This window comes from Engystomops pustulosus, chromosome 8 (genome assembly GCF_040894005.1).
Source record: "Engystomops pustulosus chromosome 8, aEngPut4.maternal, whole genome shotgun sequence".
Taxonomy (NCBI): Eukaryota; Metazoa; Chordata; class Amphibia; order Anura; family Leptodactylidae; genus Engystomops; species Engystomops pustulosus.
In genome coordinates this window covers 41830856-41854391 of record NC_092418.1, presented here as the reverse complement: position 1 = coordinate 41854391, position 23536 = coordinate 41830856, and the positions used below count along the sequence as shown (strand labels likewise).

The 23536-nt window shown below is 40.6% G+C and overlaps 1 protein-coding gene across 1 annotated transcript; it reads right to left on the bottom strand.

The window, feature by feature from the left end:
• Nucleotides 1-161: 161 nt before the first annotated feature.
• Nucleotides 162-23013, bottom strand: TMEM114 (transmembrane protein 114). Its single transcript, XM_072120771.1, has 4 exons — nucleotides 22580-23013; nucleotides 22408-22488; nucleotides 12809-12946; nucleotides 162-2936 (listed from the first exon to the last, which is right to left on the bottom strand). The coding sequence occupies exons 1-4, from the start codon at nucleotides 22761-22763 to the stop codon at nucleotides 2707-2709; spliced, it is 633 nt and encodes a 210-aa protein (XP_071976872.1). The 5' UTR covers nucleotides 22764-23013; the 3' UTR covers nucleotides 162-2706.
• Between the last annotated feature and the right edge of the window lie 523 nt (nucleotides 23014-23536).

Here is a 23536-nt window from a genome sequence, read left to right as displayed (position 1 = left end):
AAAACTTTTAATAACATTTAATAAAGAAAAAAATAGCAAGGTCAAAATTGTATTTTAATGGTACCTGCAGAATGTTGTAATCTATATGACTTCCCCTGTCCTGTACCTTCTATTGTTTAAACAGTTTCTTGGAGAGAGAAAAGACTCAAAGATGGCACCAAAACTTTACCAACTTTTATTGAGCATACTATAACAGTGGGTACAGAAGCAGATGGCTGATTGTGGTCCATTTTACTTTTCCTTTAGGGGGCTTTTTAGTCTTTGCACTCCCATTCTTGTCTTTTTCTCTCTACTGAGTTTGTGTTCTAGAGACATTGGCTCCTGGCCGATTTCTCCTTGACACCTGCAGTCTGTCAGACTCTGACCCTTTTGTCGTATGGCAAGCGATCCTAGTCTACACAGTCTAATACAGAGAGAACCATGGTACCTGTAGTTTTTTTCATCTCTATATGTCTTTTGCAGACTGTGTATTGTTCCGTGTCATGGCACAAGGATGTCACCACCACATTTTTGGTGGACATTCCTACTTATTTACATCTGTGGTCCTTTCCAGTGGGACATTATGCAAATATCAACCCATTGCAGGCTATATTGCCATGGCTGTGCAACACATACTTATTATACATTACCCAAGCCCCAATTCATTTGTCCCCCTTTTGCCAAGGTACCCTTTCCACTCAAGAATCAACCATAACAAAGTAACCCATGGTAACTTTCAACATATCACACCATTTAAGTGATACATTTAAGTCCAGCCCTTAGGATGGCTACAAACTTTGGAAGATTGCTATAAAGCCCATGACAACCATTGTAAAGTTAAAATCATTTTTGAAGTATAGACCTATCATATGTGTGTTTTTAACCTGACCCCTCAACATTTGTATATAAAGTGTGCTTAGTCAATACTGGATAAACACTTTTCTGGCAAATAAGCTTGTGGTGCCAAAAGCCAAGGTAGTCATCTCATAACTAGCAAATATCACCCTACAGTAAGTATCCAATAGTTCCTGAGTGTCAGATTATTTCCTTTGCAATTGTATAACCCAGCATGTAGTTACAGCTATTCAAAACCAACATCACATCCATAATGCCACACACTCTATTGGTCCATAAAAATTTGATTCTTACTTGAAAAAAAAACCTTCTGATATTCTAATAAAATAAAAAGGCCTTAAAATGATGCCAAACAAGCATAGATAGAGATTCTTCACATACTAAATAATAAGAGTTAAATTGTGATTTTTTTTCCACCCACATTTTCATTACATTTCAAATATTTTTTCTAAAAATGAAAATTATATATTGCTCAGTTACCCCTAACATAAATAACAATGTGTTGCAAAATAAGTAGTCACTTATGTAAATTAAAGTGTTGTTCTTACCAAATAAAGGGACGCTAGTCAGTTGTAAAAAAGTAGAGCTGAGACTTAAAAAAGTTTTCAGGCCAAAACTATTATTGAACTTTCCATAGAACATGTGATTAAGAGTTGATTGTGGGTGAAATCATCCATGTTAGTAGTGAATAAGCATAAAAATGAATAAAACATGCAATGCATGCTGATGGCCAATACACTGTGGACAGAACTTCGGGTTCTAATCATAGAGCCTAGCAGCAGGTCGGTGAGAGTATTGGTTACTGCACTCCCACCATTCAACTAATAATCACCTACCACTTAGATAGGCAAGTCTCTTAAAGGGGTTATGTCATTAATTATATTTATTCCCTATCCAGAGAATCCCGGCTGTTGAACCACCAAAACGGCAGAATAGGCATCTCAAGTTCTGTGGATACATTAGCTACTCTTCTAATTGCCTGGTTACTGTAGCAATAATCTCATCAAGTAGTATATAGTTGAAATCTCTCCTCTATCCAGGTGCAGAATAGTACTATATTACAGTATTGTTTTTCCATGATTAGGTTTATTATGGCAAATTAGCTCAGAAAACCTGGATAATTAATACTCTCATTTACTACAAATTGGTTGTTTTTATGATTGTTTCCAAGAAGTTTCCGTTCATTTAATACAAAAGTCAATGTTTACAATATTAACACATGTCAAGTGAGGTAACACTGATGATCACAAGGCACATCCATCTATATCTTCTGTAGTAAACGCATGGGGCGGGGCAGGGAAAACAAATTTAAAGTGGTATTTTCTTATCCTGAAAATCCTAAGGTGGAAACATTTTGTATAAAAATGGGAAAAAATACTTACCTCTCTGGAAGATTGCCTTGGTTGTAGCAACGCCTCTCCAATGTCTTCCGCTTCCCAAAGTCATGATGTCGCACACATTTTTTGCTGGCATACTTTGTGTTGTTTATTCAGACCGCTCGGCCAAAAATTGTCTGAACCATCACATGCCCATTGTAGGTGACATTATGACTTTGGGTCTGAAGGTACCAGAAGCAGTAGAAAGCCATCATTGAAGTGTAACTTATATTTCTATACAAATACTTCCACCCTAAATGTTTTCCAGAATACTGGAAAACCCCTTTCACTATTAAGATACTCTAAAGTAACCGATACCTATACATACAAAGTCCATCTCCCACTTTGGGGTAAATAAAACATAGTCTTCTCGGCAAAGTTCCTTTGAAAAGCCCATAATATCCAATAGAGTACATATCCAATATCATGACAGGTCTCTACATGTGAAAAAGTGATGGTAAGATTGAGTCACTGTTTTCAGGATTCTGTCTATAATTTAAATAACCTGGTCTCGAGTTCGTTTAAGACCGGTAACTCTGGCAGCCAATAGAAATGCCATCCCAGTGAGCACTTCTGTAATGAAGGATATCCACGCAAGGGCCAGGGACCATCCAAAGCGTATGTCGATTTCAGAGAGAATTGCACTGCCTAAGGAGTACAGAGCATAGTTAAATGCTGCAGCAGAATAGGCAATGTAGATGCTGATTCCAGTCAGGGTCACCAATGCTAGGGGAGAATTAAAAAGAAATATGATTAAGCCATGAAACTGAAAAACATGAATGATAACATTAGCATACATAAATACCTTAATGCTTTACAGTGATTATAAGATGTTTTGTTAATTTGTTCCATAGAAATCAATGTAGAATTGGAGGCATTTAAATATAGTTACAGGCGGTTCCCTACTTAAGAACACTCAACTTACATACGACCCCTAGTTACAAACGGACCACTGGATATTGGTAATTTATTGTACTTTAGTCCTAGGCTACAATCAACAGTTATAACAGTTATCACAGGTGTCTGTAATGAAGCTTTATTGTTAATCATGGTTCTTATGACAACCCAACATTTTTAAAATCCAATTGTCACAGAGACCAAAAAAGTTCTGGCTGGGATTACAATGATAAAATATACAGTTCCGACTTACATGCAAATTCAACTTAAGAACAAACCTACAGACCCTATCTTGTATGTCACCCGGGGACTGCCTGTACTAAAAAACGAAAATTATGCAAATGGTAAAGTGCCCATTTACTTAATAAATGTGTATTGTATTTGTAATTTGTAATAATAATAATAATATTGGTAACGGGGGCGTGGCCTAGCTGCGAATGTAAGAGGACGCAGGGTGCCGGAGCTCCGCCGCTCGTATCCTGTCAAGCATCCTTTTACCCGTCAGTGGACAGCCGGGAACGGCAGACTTACCCACCCAGACACCGGGGACACGATCCTCCACCGGGCGACAGAGTATGACGGGCCCCAAACGCCTGCGAGCGGGAGATAAGCAGCCAGATCGCGGCACACAAGATGGCGGCCGCCATGCGGCAGGCAGCCGCGCGGCCAAGCCTCTGCGACCGGATACCGCTGCTAAGTTAGGCAGCTTTGCCCGTGCTGAAGTGTCAGGAGGGGGAAGGAAGCAGCAGGGCCACCCGGAGGACCGGCAGCAGTCATCAGCAGCCTCACCAGGGTCCAGGTATGCGGTCTTGAGTGACATGCAGTCCGGAGAGGAGGAGGATAGTGATACTGAGGGGAGAGAGTGTCTGGACAGTGTGCAAACCCAGGAGCCCCAGGCAGAGGAGGAAGGGGAGCCCACATTGGCAGATGTGTTGCGTGCAGTACAATCTAATGCTGCCACACTTGTAAAGCTCACCGGGCAGATGGGAGGATTGAAAGAGGACATTCTCCAGGTGAGACACGACCTGCACAAGGTGGCTGAAAGAACGACTGCGGTGGAATCCAGAGTGAGGGAGGTTGAAACAGCATTACCTCCGATGCGCCAAGAGATGAGAGATCAATCCCATGCTGTACTACAGTTGCAGGCTAAGGCCGACGATCTTGAAAATCGGCTACGCCGAAATAATGTTAGAATAATTGGGGTCCCGGAGAAGATAGAGGGGCAAACTCCTGATGATTATTTTGAAAAATGGCTACTAGAAGTCTTCGGTAAAGATAACCTAACTCCTTTATTTGCGGTGGAGAGGGCACACCGGGTGCCTACTAGACCGGGCCCGCCTGGGAGGCCTCCACGTCCGGTGCTAGTGAAATTGCTACATTATAAGGACCGGGACCGCATATTGCGCCTAGCAAGAAGCCGTAATGATATCACCATCAATGGAGCGCACATTGCATTTTTCCAGGACTTTTCAGCAGAGGTTCAAAAGAGGAGACTACAGTTTCAAGACATCAAAAGACGTCTTCGTGCTCTGGAAGTTTCATATTCTATGATGTACCCGGCTCGCCTGAGGGTGGTAGCTTTGGGCTCCACTCAGTTCTTTGACAACCCGGGAGCTGCCCTGCAGTGGTTGGATGCCAACGAGGCGCGGCTGCGGAGGCACCAAAATGCACCTGGAGGACAGTGATTGTGATTGTTTTTGTTTTTTCTCTATCTGCTCATTTTTTTTTTTTTCTCTCTTTTCTGAGTATGGTTAAATATCAGTGCTGTACAATGAGGGGGATTGACATGTATGGCATACTTGTATGCCAGTGGGGGTGCTGGGTAAGGGTACCCTTAGTAGCATATACGAGGGCATAGTTACAAAGGGTTGAATACTACTGTGTGGTAGCGGCGGAGGAGACAGCAAGCAGTTGTGTTGTAATGCAGATTGTTATACGTTTATTGAGTCTATTCTGTGCTCTGAGTGGTGCTGTGGCAGCGCGTAGGATGCTGGTCGTCCGTAGTCTCAGGGGAGCCGTTGTTTCTCCCCACTTCAGTGAGATGCGCTGTAACGGCAGATACTCTGCACTACTCGATAGAAGGCTATCTGATAGCCCTAACCCTTTACGGAGGGGAGGTTTAATGTTTACTAGGTTGGGGGAGGGGGGGAGGGAGATCCGGCCCGGGAGATTCTGGTCCTTATGGTTATATTGGTTATTCTGGGTGGTGAGTGCTACGCTTTTTAATTCAAATCAGCATGATGGAATTGGTTAAGTGTATGTCCTGGAATATCCGGGGTTTAGGTAATGCTAGGAAACGTCAAGCAATGTTTAACTGCATTAAGGAACACTCGGCTTCAGTTGTTGGGTTGCAGGAGACGCATCTTACGAAAGAGACAGTACAGATGCTTCATAGAGCGTGGGTTGGACATAGTTTCCATTCTTATCATACCTCCTACTCTAGAGGCGTGAGCCTGTTGATTAATAGATCGATCCCATTTGTGTGTCATGCCTCTTTTTCGGACCCGGAGGGTCGGTATGTTGGAGTTCACTGCAGGTTATATAGGTGGGATTGTGTGTTGGTGGTCTTGTATGTCCCGCCTCCATACTCAAGTACGCATTTGCGGGATCTGATACTGCGTTTATCCACTATGCCGGAGGCCCCACTACTTATAATGGGCGACTTCAATATGGTGTGTGATACAGGAATGGATAGGTTCCCAACGGTTGACGGTAGAAGGGGGGGTGGACTCACGTCTCTAGGACGTTGGTGTGCGGAAATGGGTATGCATGACATATGGAGGGAACGCAACATAGGGATACGTCAATACTCCTGTGTTTCCTCTACTTATGGATCCCTGTCACGCATCGACATGATGCTGGGCTCTTCAAGTATGCTGCCCAGAGTCCAGGATATCTCCTATCTGCCACGGAGGTTGTCGGACCACTCTCCAATGTTGGGTACTATTCAATGTGGTGAGATGGAGGGGGACCGCAGACTGAATAAGACACCACTGGCGAATGTAAGGGTGAATGGGTTGACTTCACGTAAATTCAGCTTAGAGAGGGGCACAAGGCAAGGGTGCCCGCTGTCGCCGTTGCTATTCGCCTTAGCTATCGAACCGTTGGCATGCTTGCTACGACAAAACTCCGAATTGCAGGGATTCCGGTATAGGGGGGGGGAGGAAAGAGTCGCTCTATATGCGGATGATATGTTATTGTTTCTTTCAAATGTACAGAGCTCTCTTCCTGTGGCAATAAGTGTCATTACTGAATTTGGTAACTATTCTGGGCTACGAATCAACTGGTCTAAATCTGCGGTGATGCCACTGTCCCCCACAGGCTACTCCCAGGTACAGAACGAGGACATTCCAGTGGTAGATACTTTTAAATATTTAGGTTTAAGGATATCTAGAAATGTCTCTGAGTTTATTGATATGAACTTAGCCCCCCTGTTATTAGAGATCCGTCATAGGGTTCAGGTATGGAACAAGTTGCCCATCTCAGCTCTGGGACGTGCTAATTTGATCAAAATGATATTGTTGCCCCAGTTGTTATATGTATTACATAACGCGCCGGTTTGGATCCCAAAGTTGTGGTTCCGGAAGATGCACAGTCTGTTTAGGGACCTACTTTGGAAAAGAGGGGTCCCCAGGATTCGTTTGGAAAAATTACAGCTACCTAAAGATAAAGGGGGGTTGGCCATCCCAAATGTGTGGGCGTACTTTCTGGCTGCACAGTGCCAACAGTTTGGTGGGTGGGCAGTACCAGAGGAGGGAACATGGTGTCCAAGGGTGTTGAGGCATTTTGGTGGACGACTGGCACCGGTTGCGATGTTGGAGGCTAGGACTTTAGGAAGAATAGTGAGGCATCGACCTACCTTCGCACTTATACAAAAAGTTTGGGGTACGTATAGGAAGCTGTTGGGGATAGGACCATGGACTCAATACACTCCACTGTGGGATAACCCCTATTTAGGGGAAATATATATGTTGGAGGGCATGCAGGTATGGCACAGAAAGGGGATACAGTGTTTGAAACAGCTGTATCAGGATGGTGTCCTGAAAACCTTTCAGGCATTGAAGGACGAATTTGACATGCCGCAATCGGTGTTCTTTCAATACTTGCAAATTAGGCACGCCTTGCAGGCACAGTTTGAACAGGAGGGGGCTGTATTCTCATCTCTAGGGGTAATGACAGGTGTGCTTAAAGCCGCATCCATGAGGGGCCTGATATCCATACTATATAGGGAAATTCTAGATAAGATCTTGGGAGACCCGATGGCTGCTGTCCGGGAAAAATGGGAGGGTGATGTGGGACCCATATTGGATGAGGAGTGGGAGGATGTGGTGGCGTCCCCCAGTGTATTATCACTAAATGTGGCCCAGAGGAGATCACAACTGTTTCTCTTACACAGAGTATATCGGACACCATTGGTGCTCAGGCGAATGGGGGTGCGAGGAGATGCATGTTGCCCAAGATGTGGAGCGGATGAGACTGATGCGATGCACATGTTCTGGTCTTGTCCTCGCTTGTCAAGGTTATAGGAGGATGTGCGCAGACTTATTTATGAGGTATTTGAGGTGCAGGTCCCGAGTGAATCCAAGGTGTGTGTGCTTGGTTGCGTAGGTCAACTGGAGGTCCCTCAGAAGGAACAGTTGGCGGTGGCAAAAATTCTGTATCAAGCTCGAAAATCAATAGCAAGCCATTGGTTAGATGAGTCCCCTCCAGTAATAGGGGAGATAAAGGGTATATTGAATAATACTATTCGTATGGAATTGAGAGTGTATGTGAAGAGAAAGGCGGTAACTAAGTTTCAGAAACAGTGGAAGAAATGGGTAGACTGTCAAGGGATAGCGTCTGAGGAATTGATGCGTTGCTGGATGAGAGCTAGACCTGGTGGACTAATGGGACTTTAGACATCACCTACCTAGGCATAAGTGGGTGACGGTGATACTGAAATAAAAAGAATAAAAAGCACTCCTATAAGGGATTTAATGTGATTGATATACAAAGGGCCGGATCGTAGGGTTAAGAAAGGGGGGGGGGCGGTGGGTTGTTCTTGTTTTGTGGGAACAATTATTTCCTGTACAATTGTTGTAATATTATTAGACAATAATCGCACAAACATGTCATTGTCATTTACTACTGTCTTTTAATAAACGTTATCTGATTTAAAAAAAATAATAATAATAATATTAATGGCTAACTAATCAATTTCACATTGTAGTTAGTAAGGTGCCTCCATTACTATAACCTCATCCTTAGTAATTAAATACTCATTTTCTTGGAATTTTAATCTAATTTCAGAATTGAAAGTGGGTCAAATGGATGTGTCTACTGATATAAACCAGTAATATACTGTACTGTCATTGTACATGAATAGAATTTAATAGATTTTGCAGTTGTTTTATTTGTTTTTGTATTTTTTGTTTAAAGCACACACAACGAAAAAATAGATGTTCTCACCATACATTGGTCCAAATTCTAAAACGATAAGAGTCTACACCCAAAGTGAAATAGATACTCAAATGCTTTTTTGGCACTTTGATTTCAAGTGTGTTAGACAGATGTTGATCACACAATGGATTTCCCTCAAGATTCAATATATTCTCTGAGCCATCTGGTTTATGGATGCTCTATATATGATTGTTATTCACTTTTCATTCCATCAGATGATATCAAGGGATTTACCTCTGAACTTTGTGTTCAGACATTTCTAAAAGCATAGATATCTTATATCCATCCAGTATTATACGTGGTTTCTATGGCACTCTAGTGGAACGTATTACAAGTCATTTCTTAGAGCTTTCGTTCTTGAGCTTTGCTAATGCTATGAAAAACCATCTATTGATGGCAGAGATACAAATGCATTTGTATTCTATAAAATAAATTGAAACGTGACCTTATATATAATAATTTAACTTCCTTAAAGCAAAAATTTCATGAAAATATGGTGTCCTATTTAGAGGGAGCACATTGTTATGACATATTTTAGTGTCATTTCCAAAAGTCTAGTAAATATTGTGCTATTTGGATATCAGCAAATGAAAAAGTGGTATCATTGTCCCTGAATGAGTATTTATGATTAGTTCAGACTTGGATTCCTCTGGCCCAACAAGATAAAATTTTAATGGGGGACCACCAATTATCATTCCTTGGGAAAAAAAAGCCCTACTTGCTTCCACATTAAGTTGTCTTCTGCTTAACCTCTGAGACTCATTATTGTGTTAGAGCCAAGAGGATCATTTGGCTCTTTGGTGGCCCAATCCAACCCTGTTGATGAGCCTTGTTCTTCTCCAATCTCTCTACAACTCTTTGGACCCCTTACAAATAACATAGATCTACTAGTTATCTACTGATCTACTGTTTATGTTCCTGTTATCAGACAGATTTTTACTTCTACCATTCAGAAGAGAAAAGAACCATACTGTCTACTTCAGCTTATTAGAATACTGATTTCCCGATCCTTGCAATCAACGATCTACCATTCAGAAGACAAAAGAACCATACTGTCTGTCACGGAAGGCTCTCGTGATCAGAGAAGACAAGCACTGAGCGATATTTCCTGAGGTTTTATTCCAGTATAATAACAAGTTACATATCAACGAAGTCCTTTGGAAGAGCGCCGCAGCTTGCTCTCCAGCCAGAGGTTCCTCAACAACTGCCTCTAACCAGTCTCAAACAATAGCCCTGCACCCAACTCCACCCCCACCTCCTCTGCTACCTGGTAATCACCTAGTAGTGGGTGGTCGGAATTTATTACCAAACAATAGCCCCAAGTCCAAATCCACCCCCCCACTGGAGCTGTGGGGTCACAAAGACTTGAACATTCCAGAGAATAGAAATAGTTGAATGATTATAAGTTAATACAAATGTAACACACTACCAAACACCTATTTCTGATATATATTGCATTACATCACAGCCTCCCGTGACACTGTCTACATCAGCTTATTAGAATACTGATTTCCCGATCCTTGCAATCAACTGGTCAGTCTTCTGCATATCTTTCATTGCATAGTCTAAGATCTTAACATATTTCTATTATGACGCCACAGAAGTCGTTATACATCATAAGGTTCCCACAAATCATGATTGTTCCTCACCCTAATGGTGATGGTGATGGTTTGTAGAAGAAGATGAATTTATCATTCTATGACCGCAAGTAAAACCCCTAGCCTACCATATTCCTATGATACTTTAGTTTTCTATTTGAGGAGGGCCATCAAGGCTCCATTGATTGTGTATGCCCTGGTTATTATACTGTAATCAATCGTACTGTAACTTCATTCAAACTCTCTGGGAAAAAAAAAGAAACAGAATAGTGGGGTTTACAATACGGTTTCCTTACAATATAAAAAAAAAATCCCTCTTTCCACTGTTCATCTCATTTGCATTCTTAAACATCCGCTTGTGTCCCTCTTCAGGTTTCTTTATATTAAACTCAAGGACATGATTTAGAAAGGGCAGGTGATGACCTTATACATCATGAAAATAGTATTTCTAGCTACGTTTAATTATTTATTAGTATCTCCTTTAGTATTTATACATTCATATATTCATATATTGTCAGGGCCGGATTAAAGGAGGGGCTCATGGGGCTCGAGCCCCTGGGCCCCCACCACTTTCACTTTTTAAGGGGCCCCCACCAGTTTCGGACAGTTAGCGACTTAGCTCAGCTCTGTGTCTCTGTGCACAATAGGCAGCGGCCGGTGGCCGCTCGCAATGCACATAGGGGTCTAGGATGATAGCTGTGTCAGTGAGACACAGCTGCCTTCGCTGGGGGAGATTGCCAAGATCGCTATTTTCTACAGGGGACTGGCGGCTATAGTCTACAGGGGGCTGGTGGCTTTATACTACAGGGGTCTGGTGGCTTTATACTACAGGGGGCTGGCAGGCTATATACTACAGGGGGACTGTCAGGCTATATACTACAGGGGGGCTGGCACGCTATATACTACAGGGGGGCTGGCACGCTATATACTACAGGGGGGCTGGAAGGTTACCAACCTCCAAAATCATTTTTGGAAGGGCCCCCACCAGTTTGCGCCCAGGGGCCCCCACCACCCTTAATCCGGCCCTGTATATTGTTATGATTTAAGCCCAACCATAAAATGTGCATAACTATATAATTAATGAAATTAGATTGACTAAGGTTTCTTTTGAGGGGGGAGAGTTGCTTATGTTATGTAATTCTTTTTTTTTTTTTACACAAAAGGGCATTTGATGTCACTAAAATACTGTCTTTGAAAAAACGTGAAATCACTGACCAACAATAGAGAACAATGGGTGCTTCTATCTTAAGCCTTAGGCTGGATTCACACAGCCGTTGCGCGCCGTGCCCTAGCACAGAAGCACACGGGGAGAGGAGGTGAGCGCTGCTCACCCCCGCCCCTCTCCATATGGATACATGGCACATGGCGCTGTATGCCGTGAAATGATAGTCCTATCTTTTCATGGGGTACAGAGTGGTACAGTGCCACATTGCCCTCTATGGGGGAAGTATATATACGGCCGGCGTATATGTTGCCACATGGAGGACGTATATATACGGCCGAAGTATATACGGCCAATATACACCCCCCATATGGCAGTGTGAATGTAGCTTTAAAGGGGTTCTCAGGAGGTGGAAAAACATGGCTGCAGTCTTCCAAAAACAGCACCACACCCGACCATGGTTACTGCCAGTACTGCAGCTCAGCTGTATAGAAATGAATGGAGCTTAGTTGCAATACCAAACACTACCCATGGTCAGGTGAGGCACTGTTTTTTGAAGACTGCAGCCATGTTTTTCCACCTCCAGAGAACCCCTTTAATGAAAGATTTTCTGTAGAAAATGTAGATTAACAGCAAACCTTTTAGAAACCGAGTGCTTGAACTACAACCAAAAACCACTTATTTATCCCAAAGTGCCAACATGGTCAAGCAGTAACTTATTTTGTCATTTGTCCTGCCACAGCTTTCAAACCTATCAATGTCTTGAGGACACCAATCCAAAACAGTAGAAAGAAGGTGGGAAAATTCAGATTATCATCGAAGCTTGCATCCAGGTGGAATCAGAAGGCCTGAATCAGGAGCTCCAATGATAATGTATTTTTCCCCCTTCCCCCTCCTCCACTAGTTCCAGAAAGACCAAGGATGTGACACTTTAAAATAGCACTCAGCATGGCATGTCCTGGTCTTCTCCAAACTGCAGAAGGAGGCCTTGTCTAGCAAAAGATGCTGGGGTGATGTCCTGGGTGCCCACAGAAAGGGCTATGAGTGCCACTTCTGGCACCCATGCCATAGGTTTTCCACCACTGCTATAGAGGGTCTAGAGAGTACAGGCAGTCCCCGGGTTACGTACAAGATAGGGTCCGGAGGTTTGTTCTTAAGTTGAATTTGTATGTAAGTCAAAACTGTATAGTTTATAATTGTAGATCCAGACAAAAAAAATTTTGGCCCCAGTAACAGTTGGAGTTTAAACATTTTTTGCTGTAATGGGACCAAGGATTATCAATAAAGCTTCATTACAGACTCCTCACAGCTGATTATTGCAATCTGGAACTATAGTAAAGCATTTAGATAGCTTCACCAGAGGTCAGAGGGTCTGTCTGTAACTATGGGTTGTCTGTAAGTTGGGTGTCCTTAAGTAGGGGACCGCCTGTATTGAATTAATAATCACTGGATATGAAATGCATAGCTGCAGTGATTCATATAGTAATTAATGTATACTTTACCTCCAAAAAGAAACAGCATTCCGGTCAGGAGAAGGAGTAGATATGCCCTTGCAAGTATACTAACAAAACCAGTCATTCCTCCGAATATCATCAGGATGAGACTGAGAGGTAGTAATATGACTAGTGTCCCATGCATACCTGCAAAAAATGTTGATTGTTATTAAAAAGTAATGATTTCCAGTTCACAGTGTTAATGTGGAGCACATAACTACAGCTTTCAATTATCTATTCATTTGCATCAATCTGATCCTGGATAATTGCGTGAACAAAAACACAAAGGAAAAGCTTAAAATATGAATTGGATTTTGAATTAGATAATGCTTTCAATGTTCTGGAGCAAATTATTATGTGTAATTACATTATTCACGTATTTGGATTCCGCTCATGACCATTAAAATGTTAAGGATAATGTCACATCAAAAACAACAGCACATTGGAAGAAATTTAATAAGATTAGTGCACTCTGACTGGTGGAGATTTCAGATGTAGTCTTCCCCTGTTATACCCTTTACAAACCTGCTGCACCCTGCCCACCCTATCAGAAATTGGTCTTCTTTATCCCTGCCTAATAAGCCCAAAAACTGGCGGACGAGGTATGTTAAATTCCCCCCATTTTCTTATGAACATGATATACTTTTTCTTCTATTTCTTGCTTTAGCTCCATGGCTTGCTGTATAAAAATATTAGTTTTGTACTTACCAACTTAGTGACTAACCTGATTTAAAAGTTACATTTCCAAGCATTTTTGGTTGTTTTTTTTTAAAGGACATCTACCACCAGGATGAAGGACTGATTGCAAATGAGCCAGAGGGGATCCAGGCTTCATAGGTGTTAATGGAGCCTGGGGCCCTTTAACTTCACGTTCAAAAATACATAGCTGTTAAAACTTTTTTCATCATAACAGGCTTGTTTTAGCAAGTTCTATTTACTACTTAAATCCCTTTTTGGTAAAGAACAGAATAAAATTTATTCAGAAATTTAAAGGGAACCTTTCACCAGGGACCTCATTTTCACAAAAGACATTACAAATATACCTTTCTGACTATTGTAAGCATTTGCATTACAATATAATTGTGTGTTATAACTTAGCTTGCACCCTGACAGAATCCTATGTGCAGTCCCAGGGGCTGGGCTTTGGATGCATTTTAAAAAAACAACACATGACTTGTCTCTGCGGCAAACTCCTTGGCTCTTAACCCCCACCTTTGTGCTCCTGTATGCCTCCCCACAAAAGTGGGGGCTGAGAGCTGAGGAGTGAGCAGCACAGACAATTCACATGTTGTTTTTGCATACAAACATACAAACCAAAGCCCAACCCCTGGGACTACACAGAGGATTCTGTTGGGGTGCAAGGTAAATTATAACACACAATTGTATTGTAAAGCAAATTATTAGCGAAAGCAGGACAGCATATGTGCAATGCAGCTGTAATGGGCTTCTCCAACCTGTTTTTAGTGAAAATGAGCTCCATGGTGACAGGTTCCCTTTAATACCCTTTAATATAATTTTGGTGTTTTTAATAACATATTCAATTTACTGTCTGCTGTGCAAAAGATGATCTATCTGTGCAGTATCTATATTATTATTTTAAAGTCTTTTTAACTATTACACTTATAAACACTTTAAAAGAAAAATACACTTTTCAAGCCACAGAGCTGTCAAGTAAGTAACGCCAGTAAGTAAACAGCTGACTCTGATCTCCTAGCCTAATGCAATCTGTAGGTAGGGAGCTGAGTAGGAGAGAATTCACCTCAGTATAGTGCTATAGTACTCTCTGCCGGTTGTTATGGCGAACTCTATGTACATGTTCAAGAGGCCTGGATGACTTTCTGGAGAGAAAAAATATCACGGGTTATGGGGATAAAACATTTATTTAATTCTTAAAGGTTGGACTTTCCAGCCTTATATACTATAATTGAATTATACTATGATACTACAAACTTGCGTTGAATCCTACGCTGGCTTTTAACATCCTTATTGGACTAGGGTCATTCATTATGAATTGAAATGTCAGTACAGTAGAGCCAAGCAATTAAACCAAATATATATTGAATTAAATGAGAATTGTTTTGTGTAAGAACCTAAACTCCACCTGGTTGTGGCTAGAGAAATTCAGAATTTTTAGAGCAAGATTTTCTTATATGTCTTAGTTAATATTGCATACCCCACATAGAAATCTATGCATTGACAACTTTGCATTTACCCTTCCAGAGCACCTTCAAAATGATCATGGAGTATATACTAAAACAGATGTTTCGGGAAAGGTGACATGTCCAAATCATTTAATTAAAATTAGATAGATTTACTAATAGTGTCTAAAAGTTAAACAAGTGGCAGTGTGGGCAGGGGTGTAACTACAGTGGTTGCAGCCATAGCAGCTGCTATGGGGCCCACAGTGTTAGGGCGCTCCATCATTAACCTGGCACACTAAAGAGAGGGGATGTGCACCATAACATACATATTATGTTGAAGATTGTACAGTATAATATATCTATAACATATATGTGCTTCATATATGTTGTATCTGTGATGTGTATATGCTGTATGTATGTATGTATATTTGTTGTATGTTTGTATAAGGCACTCTATGTGTGTGTATATAGTCTATATGTGAGCGTATGAGTGTATAAATGTGTGATTGTAGCTCTCCTAGTTACACCTCTTAGTTCTGAGCTGTGAGGTGGATAAGAGTTAGCATATAGGACGTTCTCAACCAGCTTATAAGCCAGGTATAAAGCTTTCTTATAGGGGTTTGTGTAATGTGTGTGTAAGACACTAATGTGTGCAAAAGACATTAATGCACCAGACTTTACGTTACATTTCAAGAAATAACATTTAAAGGGCATCTTTCACCACGTTGAAGGACTGTATGCAAATGAGCCTGATGGGCTCCAGGCTCTATTAACATCTATGGAGCGTGGCGCCCTTCAGGCTCATTTGCATGCAGTCCTTCATCCTGGTGGTAAATGCCCTTTAATAGATGTATATTGGTAAATTACCTAACATCCTACCCTCCACCCTAAAAATACACAAATTAAATTGGCCAACCCCTTCAAGTCTTGGATTCACTGCCAGTTATTATTCAAATCCACTGCCTTGACACATTCTCCTGGTTTAGTCCCGGTTTTCCAACTTTTCCGGTTTATTTTCACTTTTTCTTATCCCTCACATTGTACAGTGTATGGAACTTTGCCTATTTGGAGGCCATTACCTAGGGTAGTTGTGGGTAGGCAGGGACAGCTGGGGGATTAGTATCAGGGCTCACCTACCCTTATTCCTCACCTGACCTGACAACTAGGAAGTATAGCAAAAATTAAATCCTGCCACACCATTCATTTGATGCAAAGTGAAAAATTCCTTGCGGCATGTGTAAACGTTTTTGGCTATTTAAATCTTTATCAAACACATGCAGCCGCTAGTGAGGAAAAGGAGATTGTCAAAATGAGCACAGTAGCGAGGTGCTCAGAATGAGTTACCTTCACTTCATGGGAAACTTTAGATAAGAATCTGTCAGAGTTTCAAATCTGTGATCAGACACTTTTCCTCTAAAAATTCGGTGCAAATATCTTATTTTATATGAAAGTGCACGAAAGTGAAAATATTAGTGAAAAGGTATTTCATTTGGTAATAATTTTTATAATCGTCACAAATTCTTGAAGAGAATGAATTGCCCATTAAAGAAAATTCTCAAATTTTAATCCCCTAGGGATTTTTACACAATAAAAATAATTTAACCCATTATTTTACAATTTAACTCAGTTTTATTGCTGTTTTAGCTCCTATCACTCAGTGATGGTCAGAGTAAAATTCCAGAGTGTGTGAGGGACTTTCTAAGTAGACACCTCATGATCTCTCTAGCGCTCTTATCTGTCTGTAGTTTGTAGCTTTACTCTCCTCAGGATGTGGGTCATCCACGCTGTGGGTTATCCGCACTGCGCTCAGCTTCCAGCCGGCTGAGGTGGCCTCCCACCCGCCCGCATAATACAATGCCGGGGACAGGGACAGGTGGGTGTGGCCAGCCGAAAGCTGAGCACAGTGTTGCTTCCGTGTCCCTGTTGGTTTACATGAGGCATGGACCATAGAGATTGCAGTCTGGAGGGCAACGGGAGTTAATTACATGTTTATTTTTTTACAGTACTTAATATGTTTCTTCAGTATCTCCCAACTTTAGAGTCAATAGACCAAACTGCTATTCAACATGCCACGGGTCTTTTTAGCATTGTAACTTTCCCCATATGCGATTTAAATGGCCTGCAAAGAGTTAATAACAATGAAAACATATTTTCAGTAGATAAGCATGAAAGTACAAATCTGATGATAGGACTGCAAGCTGATAAGAGGCAAGTGTAATAAATCATTCCAGTGACAACTAAGCGTACTAAAACAGCCTGCAGTCCCCAAAACAGCATATGCTACTATCCTGGGTCTTATCTACTGAGAATATAATCCTGCGGACATTAAAGAGAATTTGTTACCAAAAATTAACCTATTTTTATACCTAGAATTTCCAATATACTTAATATTATATTTCCATGTCACTAAACAGCAAAATATCTTGAATTTAGGCCACTAAGCCTAATAATAGATTGAAACTACCTATCAGCTACCTATCTAGTAAACAGCTTGTGTCAAGTCTGGTTGTGGTTTCTCTGTAAGTGTGGGTAAGAGGTGGCGAACTCACCCTGCAATGTCCCTGCAGGCTACAGACCTTCCTAAGGCTACATGCCCACAAACGTGTGACCACCCGGCCGTAGCCAAGTAGGCACACGTCCAGCACCATGGAAAGGAGGAGGGGGTGACCTCTCCCCTCTCCATAGAGATACAAGGTGCCGTAACACAGGGTAAGATAGGACATGTCCTATCTTTTCCCCGTGTACCGAGCGATAAGGTATTGTGCTTCACGCAAGCTTGCGGCCGTGCATAGGTCCTCCACATGGTCTTGTGCATGGAGCCTTAAGCAGATGAACAACCCTAAAAAAGGTGAACCTACTATCCGGAATCTGCTAACTTACCCTAAGAGACCCTGTAAGTGGATAGAGAGAGCTTACTTCATCAGGCTGCGGCTAGATTTTGGAGCGGATGTGTAAGATGAAGCTAGAAACAGACCAGCGTAAAGAGAACAAACAGATAAAGACAAACAAGCGGAGATGGGTAGAACAAGGGTCAAAACCAAGATGGCAGCAAAGCCACAGAATCAAATTAATTGAGAGGTTGATTAAACGTAGCAGAGGTCAGATACACAGAATAGCATGGTAATAATCATTAAAAATCAGGAATAGATAAGAGGATACTAGTAGAACCAGCAAGGTGTAATGGAGCTGGGCAGATATATAAAGGAGTTCCTGTCTGCTACTTCCAGCAGTTGACGGGATCGCCTGTCCATAACGTATGTTATGAAAGGACAGGTGGACAGGTCTGGGCTGAAGAGGAACTGCATGTGCCTCAAAGAATCCCAAATCAGCAGAAACTTAAGCCACAGTTCCCAAACACAAAGCAATGAGGAGAATCAACACCTTTGAAGTCACCTTCCGCAGATATAAGATTATATTGGCATGGATGCTACACTAACTCAGTATGTGGTTACTCCTGGTAGTCAACTTATTTAAATCATAGATCTAATTTAATATACTACTGACAATAGATTATGTCACAGCTTATCTCCTTCCCCTCCCTGCACAATGACTTATATAGAGGTTTTACTGACCCATCATTATATCACTACTGACAATAGATGATGTCCCTGATTATCCCCTCCCGCTCCCTGTACATTGACCTCTTTATAGATAACACTGACCCATCATTATATCTCTACTGTAAACAGATAATGTCACAGTCTCCTCCACCTCCCTGTACAATGACCTCTATATATGTAAAACCGACCCATCATTAAATCACTAATGACAATAGTTGATGTTAAGGCTTATCTCCTCCCCCTCCCTGTACAATGACCTCTATATACATAACACTGACCCATCATTACATCACTACTGACAATAGATGATGTCACAGCTTATCTCCTCCCCCTCCCTGTACACTGACCTCTATATACATAACACTGACGCATCATTACATCACTAATGACAATAGATGATGTCACAGCTTATCTCCTCCCACTCCCTGTACAATGACCTCTATATACATAACACTGATCCATCATTACATCACTACTGACAATAGATGATGTCACAGATTATCTCCTCCCCCTCCCTGTACAATGACCTCTATATGGATAAAACTGACCCATCATTACATCACTACTGGCAATAGATTATGTCACAGCTTATCCCCTCCCCCTCCCTGTACAATGACCTCTATATAGATAACACTGACCCACCATTACATCACTACTGACAATGGATGATGTCACAGCTTATCTCCTCCCCCTCCCTGTACAATGACCTCTATATAGAGAACACTGACCATCGTTACATCACTACTAACAATAAATTATGTTACAGCTTATCTCCTCCCCCTCCATGTACAATGACCTCTATATAAAGAACACTGACCCATCATTACATCACTACTAACAATAAATTATGTCAAAGCTTATCTCCTCCCTCTCCCTGTACAATGACCTCTATTTCAATAACACTGACCAATCATTACATCACTACTGACAATAGATGATGTCACACTTTATCTCCTCCCCCTCTCTGGTCAATGACCTCTATATAGATAACACTGAGCCATCATTACATCACTGCTGACAATAGATGATGTCACACTTTATCTCCTCCCCCTCCCTGGTCAATGACCTCTATATAGATAACACTGAGCCATCATTATATCACTACGGACAATAGATGATGTCACAGTTTATCTCTACCCCCTCCTAGTAGAGTGTCTCTATATACTTACACTGACTTATCATTACATCACTACTGACAATAGGTGATGTCATTGTTTATTTCACATGCCAACCCACACAATTGCCATTTACAGCTATAAAACTGCTGTTAAGCATATCATGTCACAAGGAAGTCCCAGAATCATGTGCAGAAAACAAAATTTAAAAAGCCATTTTTTCATATTAAATAAATATAGAAATAAAATTGGTGATGTATTGCTTTTAACTGCACAAAGATGCAATTTAAGAAAGTTGCCTCACTAAATTTTTTTCAGGACCAAAATGTTGTTACCATTACTTTAATTATTTTTCATTATATGTATCTTAGACTTTCTTTTGCAATTTAAACCTTATGTTTAGCAGGAACATACACCTTTGTATATACAGTTCTGTGGACTGCAGGATGTGTTCCATTACGATTACATGATGCTACTATCACATGTCAAGGTGTTTTGAGTGACCTATTTTTCAAGTTCAATAATGGACTTTCTTTACTTCCTTCTGCCAATATATCTAAATCACTGTATTTCCCAACAGTGATATTCTCTTATTCACTTTCCAGTAAAGTCGTGACTAATGCGGTACTCAAACAACATATATATTCATAGTCCATGCATAATCTATCCCATGTGAACCACAAAAGCTTGTCACTCCTCCAGATTCATCAATGGTCCTCTATATGTGTATGATTGCATAGATAATGTCTAGTTGGAACTATCCCCAAGTGATATTCAGTGATTTTCTGTTATCCTATCTGTTATCAGTATCTTAGTCATGAGATTGGATTGTTATTTTGTCATCAGAGTTTTGTACGTGTTTATTTATACCAAACTCATTGGGGCTTATTTACTAAGGGTCGCGGATCGCACTTTTGTCAGTTTATTCACTATTATTATTCACAGCTTTGTCAGGTATTTAACAGGGTTTGCACTGGGATTGTGTCGCACGTGATCAGATTGTGGCGGATGCAGATGCGTTGGCTTTCATGCGACAGAAATTGTGGGGGCGTGCTGTCAGACGAACCGACTGATTCGGATTGAGCGCGGGATTTAAGTTTCAAATTGTGTCGCAAGACAATGGACTTACTCACACCAGGAAGAATAAGGTGAACTCCGTCGGACCTGAGCGAGGAAGGGACACATGCAGGATATCGAGTGCATGATCGTCGGACAATGCACTTTCAGTGAACTCCTCGTACCGGGTAAGTAAATGTGCCCCATTGACTATTTATCTGCCTGTGCCTCATGATGTAACATCTAATCCAATGTGGACTTTTTGGTTCCAACTGAGGTGTTCCATAGTTACAAGCAAGGGGTTAATAGTTCAGAATTCTAATAAGAACACATGTTCAATAATAATTTGGATCACTTTGTGAATATTTTTTTCAGTCCGTCATCTGTTTTTGTAGCTGGAAACATTATTCTAATAATTTATTTTTATATTTAATGTACCGTATATGCCCGCGTATAAGACGACTGGGCGTATAAGACGACCCCCAACTTCTGCCCTAAAAATATAGAATTTGGTATATACTCACTGTATAAGACTACCCCTCTCCCAAATGAAAAAAAGTCTGCTTAAAACTTTGCAAAACAAACAAGAGAGCATTGGTGATTATAACTGTAAGCTGCGATATTAATGAAGATCCGACATGCTTCTGTAAGTGCCGTCTGTGACCCCCAGCTCTGTGACGCCGACCGCTGTGACAGGGCGGCTGCATTAGCATACAGCGCGCCGCCCCGTCAGCGCGTACTAAGCCTCTTCTAATGACTGTGAGAGGCGGACTGACGCGCATGCGCGGCGGTCCCAGGAAGCGGCCCTCTGCGCGCTGACGGGGAAAAAAAACACCTCACACAGTGCGGCCCCTGTATATCCGGCGTATAAGACGACCCCCCACTGTAGCCATTATTTTAAGGGGTTAAAAAGTAGTCTTATACGCCAGTATATACAGTATATCAAATGTGTATTTTATTGTAGAAATATAAAGCTAAATAAACATAGTTTACTTTAAAAAGTATCTATTGTAGTATAATTATCTTTATTAACATTTTTAGTATCATTTGCTATTTATTTGTTATACAATGTATAATAAAAAAAAAAAAAAATCAACTCACAGTATTAAAATAATTAAGTAATCTAACTTCTCACATTTAACGGCAATACTAGACCTTTCCTGCAGGTGGTAATGTAACATAAGAAGAAGAAAATTACATTCTATACCCATATGAGGTGCTCAGTTATTTTCCCCTATGAAATAGATGTGAAAGCTGTGTTAATTGAGTTATTGGGGAACACTGGTTACAAGGTTAAAGACATTCAGAAAATATAAAAAGGAAAATATTAAAACTGTATAATTAATAGAAATTCTATTTTAAAAATTCATTTTTATATTGTTATGATTACAATTGTTATTATTAGACAAAACAAAATCCCCAAAATACTCATAAATACTAATTTAATTTTCTAGTATATAAATGTAACCTGAGTAAAATAAACATTTACTGTCTTTTGTAAATAGGAGACAATTAACTTAATTTTAACTTAATCATGCAAATGGAAACTATTATAAATTATTGGAAATTATTATTGCTTCCAACTCCCCCAGAAGCATCTATTACAGTTCCATTTGTGAAGGGAATATACTAGAAATATTATTCTAGTACAGAGAGACATTACTGGAATATTAAAAAATGAGTAAAAAATTATTGTTATTTAAGCACACAAAATAGAAATTAAAATGTAAACTCACTTAAAAGTTGTTTTTGTGGGTCTGTAAAGTTTAAGTTCCCATGCCAGAAAGGATTTATCAAAGGGGAACATTTGTCCTTAACTGAAAGAGAAAGAAGGGAAATTGGATGAAAACAATGGAAGTGAGTGACATCTGGTAAATTAGATATTCACACCTTATTGATGATACTTACATTTACACATCCGCCACAGTCCTGAGTGGGAGCTCATGGTCTCTGAAAAGTTGTTCTTTATTTCCAATTTGGAGGCATCAATAATATACCAAAAATCAGTTCCAATAGCAACTACCAAAAATATAAAGCTTAAAATACCCACAAAAGCAACAAAAACAGACAAGATACTCAACTTGAGCTTCATTGCAGACAAGGTTATCAATATACTCCAATAAGTCAGTAGTCAAATAGGTAGAAGATTTCCAAGGAATGTTCTTCCATCAGAATGAAACAAATATAGTCTAGTCCCATCGGTTCCACTGCAAAATTCTGTCTTCTTCAAGGTTCATACAGTTCCAGTGATGTTATAGTTCAGCCGGTGGCAGGAATGACAATTCAGCAGCCACAGCTCTGAGCATGCAACAAGCTGAGCACTGAAAGCTTCTCTGCTCTCACTTATAAATAAGCCATGAAGAAGGGAGAGAGGAATCCAGTATTGGGAGCTGCACACGCACTGCACATGTAATGAGTCCCCTTGTACCTTGCCAATGGCAAAACATACATACATTTGTAATGAATTAGTCAATTCTAGAATAAATAGTAAGGTCAGATCATTTTTATTATTGATGAATTTCAGAACTATGAAATATATATGGCCCTTTATTGATCTCTTGGTTGTACTTCTAATTTTTTTTATATAAAATAAAGGTTCACCTTTGTGTCATTTAAAAATATCCAATTTAATTGCTTTATTTGTAATTCTGTTATATTATCAAATTGACACCTTTAGCCACACTAAACATGACAGTAGTGGGACTAGATATCTCGCCTTAACCTCAAGACCCACATACATTACTGCAGTAGGCTTTAAGTTACAAACTGTCTTGAAAAATAAGACCTAGATACAGACATGGAGGCATTAATGACCATAGACATTAGTGTCACACTGGGGATCCACAATGGTAAACATATGATGTC

Bases quoted from the DNA above. Each gene is read 5' to 3' on its own strand.
- TMEM114 (XM_072120771.1), bottom strand. From the start codon at position 22,763: ATGAAGCTCAAGTTGAGTATCTTGTCTGTTTTTGTTGCTTTTGTGGGT. The intron at 12,947-22,407 runs GTGAGTTTACAT...CATTTTTTGCAG, and splicing joins CCCACAAAAACAACTTTTAA to GTATGCATGGGACACTAGTC. The intron at 2,937-12,808 runs GTAAAGTATACA...ATTCTCCCCTAG, and splicing joins AATGCTGTTTCTTTTTGGAG to CATTGGTGACCCTGACTGGA.